A 10597-nucleotide genomic window follows, 5' to 3' on the forward strand; every position below is an offset into this window, starting at 1 on the left:
TGATAAGAGGTATAATAATAGAATAAAGCTCTTTATGTACAAAAATACAATTTTCATATGAATGAACATCTTGAATAAATTAAACCGCTCTCTGGTCCAGTCGCTGAATACCCCGTGTCTGCTCCCACTCTAAAGCAGGCCGGCCGCGCTGGGGGTCAGCATCTATAATGCATGAGGCTCTCCGCTGTCCGCCGGGTGCGGGGTCCCATCGGGGCCGGTGCTGGGACCCCCGGGAGGGGCTGAGCCGCCCCGGGGCAGGGCCGGGGAGCCGCACTGAGCCCCGTGCTGCGCCCCGGGCCGCATCGGCCCCTTAAGCCTTTTCATGGCATTGTCAGGGCGTTCAAACCAAATTTTCATGCTCGTTTTTCTTCGCTGGAGAGCTACAAATTGTAATATTGACTTTTCACCTCGTCTGCGGCAGCAAATCTGTCGCTTTTCTTCCTCACAGTTTTTCGGAGCGGTGCGGCAGACGAGGTGGGGGTCGGGGGGTAGGGCCCGGGGGAAGGAGAGCGATGAAAAGTGCAACGGGACGGGGCCCCCCTCGCCCCCCTCCGCAGGGCGGTGCGCGCTAGCGGACGGGCGCGCCCGGGCCGGCGGGCAGCCCGCGGAAGCCCCTGAGGCTGTCGGCGGGCGCGTAAGCGCAGTCCTCAGAGCTGGCGGGGCTGCTGGGGCCGGAGGCGGAGGCGCACAGCGAAGGGGCGGACGGGGAGGCGCTGGACAACCAGGACCCCGCGTCGCTGCCGGGGCTGGGGGGCGCGGCGGCCCCGCGGAAGGAGGGGGGCGGCGGGAGGCACTGCTCGGCCAGGCGGAGGGTCTCGGAGAGGGCCCAGATGTAGTTGTAGGCGAAGCGCAGGGTCTCGATCTTGGTGAGCTTGGTGTCGTCGGGGAAGGTGGGCAGGACGCTGCGGAGCTCGTCCAGGGCGGCGTTGAGGTGGTGCATGCGGTTCCGCTCCCGGTCGTTGGCCTTGACCCGCCGGCTGCGCTTCAGCGTGTGCAGCAGCGCCTCGGTCCGCGCCCGCGCACGGCCGCGCCGTCTCCGCCGCTCCCGCGGAGCGCCGGGCTCCGCGCCCTCGCCGCTGCTGGGCGCCTCGGCGGGCATCCTGCGGGAGAGAAGCCGGAGCCCCGTCACTGCCACGCGGGGCAGGGGAGGATGGGAGGGGGGGAGCGGAAGGGAAGGTGCGAAGCTGCCGGGGAAGGGTGGGGGGGGGAAGGAAAAAAGGTAAATATAAGGAAGAGGGTGGCGGTGCGGGTGCTTGGCAGGTGCCGGCGCTCCCGTACTCACATGGAAAGGCACTCCCGGGGATGCGGTTAAGCAATAACGGTATAAAAACACAGAGAGGAAAAAGCCGAGCTGGCCGCTGTAGGGAAAAAACAGGGGACTCAGAGCCGGGGGAAAAAAAAAAAAAAAAAAAAAAAAAAAAAAAAAAAAAAAAAAGCCGAAGCCTGGGGAAAGGCGGGGCGGGGGGACACGCGACCGCGCGTGGCTTTGAAGTGCTGCGGGCTGCGATCCGCTCGTGTGAGCGGCGGCTTTGGCACACGACGGCGCGGCCGCCCGTTCTTATAGCGGCGGGCGGACAATGGCCCCGTGGCCGCCCCGCGGGGCCGCGCCGAGGCGGCAGGTCGGCCCCGTGCGCCGCGCCCTCCGGAGCGTGCCCGCAATTACCGCGGGCGGCCGCGCATCTGCCGCGCCCCCGGGGGACGGGGGAGAGAGGGAGGGTCCCCCCGCTTTGTGCCCCCCCACACCCCCCCCCCCCCCCCCACCCCGTGTGCGGGGAGGGAGGCGGCAGGACAAAGCGGGGCAGGGGGGTCGCGGCTCAGCGCGCGGGTGGAGGGGTCACCGTCCCGCTCCGGCCGGAGGGGCTCCAGTATGAGTTTAAACCGCTGCCAGCGCGGGGTTTGGGGAAAGAAAAAAACTAATCTGGATTTCCAGAGGATGAGCCGTGGATTAGTCCCCAGCCAGATGCGGGCGGAAGATTCTGTCAGGATTTCTTTGCACCTTGCGTTTTTTCTGCCTCTGCCCGTCAAAGTGAAAATTCTCTAAAATGGTAAAACTCAAAGCAGGTATTTCCCTCTTGCTTTTCTGAGGTGAATATCAACACGTGCTTTAGCTTTCACGCGCTTCCCTTTGAAAATGGTTTTGCACGTGTTCAGAAAGTCAAAAGTTCCAAAGGACATTTACTTTATAACGTTCGGTGGCTGTAATCACTATGTATATAAATATATATACATATATACACACTGTATATGCAACATACAGACACAATTCTTTGTTTGAATAAAACCAAAGTGTTGTTTTGATTGTAAAATACTTGCTGCTTCTGCTAGTCCCCATTCAGTGCCAGGGTATCGCCATCTCCCATTTTGGGAAGCCACAGTTTTGTAAGTGGCCTAAAAAGTTTCCTAATTCTGACATGTGGCTCTTTGCATCCTGTTCTCCCTGCTTGGAAGAAGCCCCATTGTCAGCACCCAGGTACTCTGTCCCTGGAAGGTTTTCAGTTTCACCGCCCATCAGTAGCCGTTTTCAGGTGCCTATGCCAAAACTCACACATATTTACCTGATTTCCCCTTACACAAAATGTAGATTGATTCCCCTTCCTTTGATTTTTTCCTATGCCTTTGATCTTTGATAAACAGGGAAAATTGACAGTTATACAATAAATTATTGTATATCTGTGTATTTTAAGTTCTTAGCAACCACTCTTGAACCTGAGCGAGGTGTTTGCTATGAGAGCTATTCCTGCTTTCCTTGTGCCAAGAAGATCACACACAGAAGTGAGCAATCCAAAAAAGCCCTGGGTGATGAATATTAACGAGTCTCAACCTAGAAGAAGTTTGGCAGCGGCTGAGCTTGTGGGATCATCTCGCTTTCTGCTTTTTTACGTCTTTATAGGCTTGCAGAGCAGGGCTGTGCAGTATACCCAGGTATGGCAGGGGAGCCTGGCTGTTCCCAGGAGGGACGGGGCTGTCTCAATCACCGGACCTGCAATCAGGCTGATGTTTTTAGGGCCTCTGCATACATAAGTGACTTTCTGCACTAAGCAGTTCCACTTCACTGAGTTACTCATGTCCTTAAGTGACGGCACAATTAGAGGACTCTGTCAGCAGCCAGAGACTGACGGTGGAGTTTCCAGCACTAACCAGAAAGCCAGAAGGGACAAAATTTAAAGGTTATGGAAGCATATGGCAAAAAGTGTCCAACTTTTGTTACTGTGTATTTTATATATAGTGATATAAACACCAGTGGTGTCTGCAACACTTTTATTGTCTTTTGTTTAGTTGTCTTTGAGCAGTCAATAGTTTATTCATTAAAATGTTTATGATTCCCTAGAGTTCCACAGACTTTGGCACAACCAATCACTTGTCTGAAAGTTTGCAGTGAAAGCGCATTATTCATTAGTCCTTATCCATCATTTGCAGTTTGTCATTTGTTATTCTCTTGTTTTAAAAGTTTGTGCTCCAATCAAGGAGGGGAGAGAGCACCATGTGTCTCTGTGATCAGTCACAGCCATGAATAGCCAGGGCTGAAGTGAATGTTTCACAAACAACCCATAGGCTGAAATTTGTTTGCATAATCTATTCACTACGTACTTATGAATAACGAATGCATTCACAGAACCAGAATTGTTTCAGGAAGCCTTTGCAAACAGAAAGAAGTGCTAAATATCTTGGATAATTTATTCCCGATGAATAATTCAACCAGTTCTATCACAGGCAGTCTACTAATTTTGCAGATAAATTATTCAGCCAACACAGATAATAGTGCTTACACCTTATAGACCTACTCATATGGAATTTGGCTGCTGAAGTTATGTGAAAGGGGGATAGGAAAAGAAAAAAAAAAATCCAGAATGAAACAGGATCAGTGATTTCAAGAAACACACAGTGTCTTGCTAGCATCTCACTGATGTGGTGGCCTTATCCTGAGTTTTAGCCTTTGATGTTAATTTTTCCACCTTAATGAAAATGTAGCTGGGATCAGCTGTGCTCATGGATGCTATTAATTTCATATTTGAACTCCAAGGAAGTTTTCAGAAATGCCTCATAATTTGCTTTGAGAGACAGCACTTAAAAAAATGAGAGGGAAAAAGATGCAAATTGTATTTTTTACTAAGAAAACTGCAAAAGCACAGCTGGATTGGCCCATCCTTCCTTACAAGTGATGGCAAACTAATTATCCAAAATCCAAATAGTCATGGGTGCATTTCCATGCAGCACAGTTATCACTTGTAAGGCCTCAACCGTGAAGCTCGTTCCTCTGCCCTCGTGTTGAAACATCATGTGTGGGGTCTCACTCATGGCTGGACTTCAGAAAAAGCAGGAATGGATGAAGAAAGGTGGAGGAAGGGCTTTTGGAGAAAATGTGCCACAAGACTCCCTGCAGCTCTTGGGATGCACTGCTTCCTTGCAAGGAAAAGCCAGTCCGTGAGAAGATACCATTCCCTGGTAAGTGCTGTACCTTGTAGAAGTAAATAAAACTCCGTGGTATTCAGTTGCACATTTCAAACCCAACCAGAATTATGGTCATTAGAGCAGTGTTAGCATCACTTTTCAGGCATGGAAATGAGCAGTTCACAGTAAAAGTGCTCCTACAACTGGAATGCTTCAGAGAAGTCAGAACTACATGTCTTTTTTTCTTCAGGTCTTAAGATGCATATCATTACAGCAACTCAGCAAACTCTGTCTTTTGTTAGATTATCACAAGAAGGGTTTGAACTAATGATGAGTTCTTGGGATGAGTGTCAAAATAACAAATCAACCAGAAGAATACTGCTTTTTTGCTCCCTCATTGTTTGAAAACGCGGCCAGAAAGAGAAGGCAGAGCTGCCTGTGGAGAATGCTTGAACTAAACTTGGAAAGCTGACATGGCTGATGGCAAAGCTATCACCCGGAGCAGAAAGCTGGACCCAGTGCCTTGCAGGAGTAAAGGAAGGATCTTGTCCCCTCACCCCTGGAGATGCCTGGGCGGAGGCAGCAGGAATTTTTAAAGCAGGTAGAAAACCAGGAGACGGTCCAGTGGGGCAGCTTGTCTCCTTGTGCTTGTCTGGACATGGTGCAGAGCACAGTAGCTTCTGTCCAGCCTGGTCTGGGGACAGACATGTGGTGAGGGCTGCGAGGGCAGGGATGGACATATGGTGCTGTGCTCCTGGGACCCTTCACACAGCTGGAGTCACCTTACAGCCCCTGGCCCGAGGCTCACAGGGGGTTCAGGGACTGATGCTGTGGCTGCTGGCTAATGGACAGTCCTAGAAGCCCAATATTTGAAAGGGATCTCAGCCTGCAGGGAGGCAGCATTAACTCCTTTTGGAGCAGGAGCCAGCTCTCCTGCCAGGGAAACACCTTGGGAGCAGCTCAAGGGTTTTGTCAGTAAAGGATTTGGCCTTGTCTCCTACCTGCCTGTGACCAGTGTGAGGCCTTGGGCCGTGTGCCAGGGGCTGCCTGGGGTGGGGAGCATGGGGGCATCACAGGGAGTGTCCCCATGTACCAGTGGGGTCCTGGTCCAGCAAGGCAAATCCTCTCTGAAATCCTGCTCAAGTGCCTGGGAGTTGCAGTCAGGGCTCAACCCCTCCTGGGCGATCCAAAGAAATAGTGGGAATGCTTTATTTTCAGGTTTTAAACATGTGATGTAACATTTTGCTTCACTTTAAAGGGGGGGGGGGGGGGGTTTGAGTTGGTAAACGATTGTTCCCTGCAAACACAAATGTATTTTGTTTGTTGCAATTAAAATGTTTTAATGAGACAACCATAAAATCAACCATTAATTATTTTTTTTTCAAACACTTCTGCTTCCTTTTGAGCTAGGTCTATTTAGAAATAGTTTAGAGAGTAGCCTGCAGTTTTATTCTTGCTGTGGTATTATACACAGGAGTGGAGAAGTCATTTATAAATAATTACACAATGTTTTGGGTCTTTGGGTTTGTATAATATATCAAAGCGATTAGTACATGCATTGTTCCATTGTAAACGGTTTTTTTCCCTTCCTTTCAGTTTCACTTGCCTTGTCTTCTATCTAAACCTTTTTCGTGAAATCCTTTGTCTTCCTCATTCTTTTAGCTTGTTACAGTGCAGGGACATTCTTCTTATTCAAACACTCACAGCATGAGCAAAGAAAGCTACTTCTGTCGCATCTTAAGTTTTACCATAACTTTCTGGCATTTTCTTTTCTTCCAATTTTCCCAGACTACTGATAGGGTAATGAAGAATTATAACATACATCAATTATTGGTGCTCACGGTGTATTAAGCTTCTGAATTCAAGGGGAGATAAAGAGAAAAAAAAAAGTGCCACTTTCTGTGTTTTTGAGGCACATGAGAGAGGACTCGGCACAGATTATTTATAACATCTTTCTGAGCATCAATTATGTTTGACTCCTACAGCCACTTCCCTGTCCTACTGGTTTTATGGCCAGAAGGAGTCATTTTTGTGTGTGGTAGCTGTGGCATTTAACTTGTTTCTTTTATGAGGAGCCCAAACAATGCATCTTCAGGCCAAACAATCTATCTCCTCAAATAATAGCCCAAATGTCACTCAAGTGCTTGGGGCTGGGAAATGTGTGATCATGGGCCACGGGAAGAAAGCCTGGAGATGGAGGGACTTGTGGGGTCCCTGTGGGGTTCCCCAGCATGGGAATGCCCGGGAGATGTGCAGGACCTGCGTGGGGTGCAGGTGCCTAGAGATGCAATTGGCTGCCCAAGGTTTCAACAGCCCTAATCCAAGTTGTCCAAGGTAAGGGGCCAAACCCTCTTGGTGTGGTCATGTTGCTGGGCCACACTCCCTGCCTGGCCCTTCCCCAGCTTCCTGGCTACCACATTAACTGGGAAAAATGAGATTAGGATGTCGCCTCTGAGAAACAAACCCTTTTCCCCTGCACCTTTATTGTGAAAGAGATTTTTCTTTTCTTTTTTCCTTTCCTTCTTCTCCCTCCCATAATTCTCCCTCTTCTGTTGATTTGTATTTTGCTAATTGAAGCTGGAATACTTACCCTAAAAGGAGGGCACAAAATTACTGACTGCCCTGCAGAAGAAATCCCCCAACAACACCCAAAACAGGAAGCTTAAGTACATGCTGAGATACTCAGATTTTTCTTTTATGCCTTCCATATCAATAGTTCTGCTTAGGTGGGGCAAAGATAACCTGAAAGATTTAAGCACCATAACGTGGGGGTGAAATTGAGCCTAAACTCTTGGGGGACTTTGGGGGTGCCCCCAGCTCTGGGGATCCCTTTTGGCTCTGAGGATGCAGTCTTGCAGCAGGGGAGGATGGCCCGGGGGCATTGTCAGCCCCGCCACAGGAGCCCAGGAGATTTGCTGCCATTTGCATAGCAGGTGTTGGGTCCTGGGCCTTTCTTCCTTAAGGGAGTTTTAATATGGGATAAATTACTGGGAATTAGGAGGAGGCAGGCGACAAGAAAAACACTCATGGAGTCTTCTCCTGACTGTGGCAGGGGAATTGGAGACAATAGCTAAAAAATGCAAGAAAACACAAACGCTGAGGCTTCTGCCCTGACCCAGGGAGTTTGGGGTACACAGGCACTGGGTGGGGGGGGAGGTCTCCCCAACTTCTCCTGAAATTGAGGTTTGGACTAAGGAACGCAGTAATCCCAGGACAGAAATACAATTACTGGCCTGATGATCTTTGATTGAGTAGGTCCGGAAGGAGAGTTTAAAATGTTAATCCCTGCTCTAATCCCTTCTCTGGCATTGTACGGACAAGGGTTACACCCGAAGGGGATTGCCTGCTTCCTTCCCCAGGATTTGGGCTGGGACGGCAAGGCTGGGGAGCAGCACCCCATGGATGTTCCACACAGGCACGTGTCCCACATGTGCACCCAGCCACATCCCCGTGTCCCCTGCACACTCAGACGTGCAGGAACAGACAGTCACGCACGTGCAGCTCCTGTGATGATTCCGGTGTGTACATACATAAATATATGTACTTCTGCTCACAGAATAGGAGAGGGAGGCTGGGTCACTCGCATTCCCAGTGAGCCTTGATCAAAAATCCCTGTCACCCCTCAGTTGCTGCTCTGCCTTAAAAATTAGAGCACAATGTACCTAAAAGAAAATTGAGATGCTTCACGTGGTTTTAAGTGGGGAGCCATCCACTTCCAGACTGTTGGGGAAGGTGGGAAAGGTTTTTCTCTAAAGGAACATCAGTATGAAACCATCCAGATGCCTTTCACATCAAAGAAAACTCTATGTATTACATACATTAATGGAGGCAATCTGTAGTAAAAAATTGTATCAGTGAGGAAGAAGCTAACAATTCCCCAATTATAAAAAAAAAAAAAAAAAATAGCTGGTGAATTCACCCCAAGTGAGATGTGAGGCATAGACAGGGACCTGACAGTGCTTGCAGGTGCCCCAGAGCCTGGGCAAAGTGGGCAGGTGGGAAAGGAGAGGAGACAGCTCCAGCCACCAGTCCTGGGCTCAGAATCCTGCACCCTGATCCCAGGAATGACCCTTCGGGGTGCAGGTCCTACCACCCTGGCCATGAGAGGGACAAGGGTGACACCCCAAGGCTCAGCGCTGCAAATTCGGCCGTGCAGGGACAAGGGTTTGCATCTCAGCATATGGTACACAAGGTATAGGTTTATTCTGCTGTCTGGAATTTAAAGGAACCCTTTGCACTGACTTGAATGGCTTCTGGTTACCCATTTAATGTATCATTTACATTAGTATTATATGTGCAATATATCCCTTAAAGTTCACATTTTTCAGGGACAAACCCACAGGTATGAACATCCGAAATTGTAGTCTGAATTCAACCCTTGTTGGTGAAAGCAGCTGAGAAAGTGAGGGTGTCCCTCTTGTTCTCCATCATGTTCACAGCCAGGTACCATCTCTCTCAGTAGCTCTTTATGATAACGCCTCCAGGAATAAAGAGAAAAGAAAAATAATTGTGTTAAACTACAAGTGTAACAGCCCTTGAAAATTCTCAGGCAGCATATAGATCCAAACTGCTGGGTTTGCTGGCGCCAGTACAAAATGGTGCAGCTGAACTGGGCAGAGAGTGAGGAGGAAAAATTCTCTAGGAAGACGCTTAAGGTGCTGAGCTTTATGCCTGGAGTGGGGCTGTGGAGGATTGGGGGTTGCAGGTAAGTCTGACCAACAGTTAGAAAGAATAATTTCCAAGGTATATATTAGCCCTTGTAATACCTGAATATTTGTCTGCCAGTGTAGCTCTGAGTTTTAGGCCTGCTAATGCATATTTTGGAATGGTTTGGAGGGGTAAAATGCTAAGTAAATGCAAAGTACTATTTCTAGTATTCAGGAATTCATTATTCAGGAAATTAGACAATGGAGCAGCATGATTAAGGAAAAGTAAATTTTGTCCTAGGTGAAGTTTTTTTCACCTGGGGCTGGATGCACTTCCAGAATAAGAAACTCCTTTGGAACAAATACTTGGTTAATGAGGGGAAACAGTTTGGCTGACATGTTTCTGCTGGGTCTCTGGTGAGGGGATGCTGCTTTCTCTTCCAATTTAAGCATGTAGTAAACTGCATTAAAATAGCTAATTATAAATGAAGAAGTGAATGTACTTGTTCTTAAACCTAAGGCATGAAACCCAAGGTACTTTTTCCTTCACCACAGGTTTAATGCACGCCTGTTTCTGTTTACTCCTTAGAGATAATTTCTCTGGAGCTGATGCAGCTTCACTTCTCCAAACCAGCTGTTGGAGTTAGTCAGGGCTCTGCCCCTCTCACCTCACTGTGCAAACAGGAGAGGATCCAATGAGACTGAAAAATCCGTGAGAAATACCTTTCACTAGATCACTTTCTATTACTTGTCCTGTGGGCCTTGTGTATAAACAGCTGGTGTTATCCCAAGGAATCTTTTTTTTCCTTTATTTTTTTCTCCCCCAGAAACAAATAGGCTATGACTGGGATTTCTTTTTATATAATTTTCAGTGTTAGGTGTTATTTATCTTCATTAAACTGTTAATGACCCCAGAACCCTAGCCCACAGATGATATGCCAGGTGCTGGGAATTTAGCTCTGTGTCTGTGAACCCTACCCACCATCTTCACCAGAAAAAAAATAAATATATAAACCAAACCAAACAAAACAACAAACAAAACAACAACCAACCGAACAAAAATTCTTCCTGACTTGTAAGTGGTGGGAATCGCCACAAGGTGTCAACCTCCACTAAGCTGCATCTTGAGTCGGTTCTGCTCTCCCAGCAGCGGCCGGGAGGGATCACCCTGAGCAGAGGCTTTTATGGAAAACCCAGGCACCTGCTTCAGGTAAGTGGGGAAATACCTTCTATAACACGGAAAAGTGATCGTTTCTCTTCATTCTTCGCTTTATGGCTATTCTTCATTCCTATTTCTTTCTTTTTTTTTTTTAATTTTTTTTTTTGTTTATTTTCCACAACGACCTTTGTTCAAATTCAGTGTTTCCCTATTTCCTTTTCTCCTGACCCTAAAGGAACATTTCCCAAACATCATGACAAGCCCAAGAAGTCTTTTTTTTTTTTTTTTTTTAATTTTTCCTTTGTAGAGCAGAATTTCAAGGTATCATTATCTAGGCTATTCTGTGCAGTTGAAGTGTTAGGATTTTCCCTTCTGGGCCACGCAAACCTCTGTTTCCTCACAG

The 10597-nt window shown here is 48.1% G+C and overlaps 1 protein-coding gene across 1 annotated transcript; it reads right to left on the reverse strand.

The window, feature by feature from the left end:
• Positions 1–568: 568 nt before the first annotated feature.
• NEUROG1 (neurogenin 1) lies at positions 569–1099 on the reverse strand. The gene has a single exon (XM_062502518.1). It carries the CDS (start codon positions 1097–1099, stop codon positions 569–571), a length of 531 nt encoding a protein of 176 aa, XP_062358502.1.
• Positions 1100–10597: the final 9498 nt, after the last annotated feature.

This window comes from Cinclus cinclus, chromosome 14 (genome assembly GCF_963662255.1).
Source record: "Cinclus cinclus chromosome 14, bCinCin1.1, whole genome shotgun sequence".
Lineage (NCBI taxonomy): Eukaryota > Metazoa > Chordata > Aves > Passeriformes > Cinclidae > Cinclus > Cinclus cinclus.

Coding starts and splice junctions, on each gene's coding strand:
- NEUROG1 (XM_062502518.1), bottom strand. CDS start 1,099: ATGCCCGCCGAGGCGCCCAGCAGCGGCGAGGGCGCGGAGCCCGGCGCT.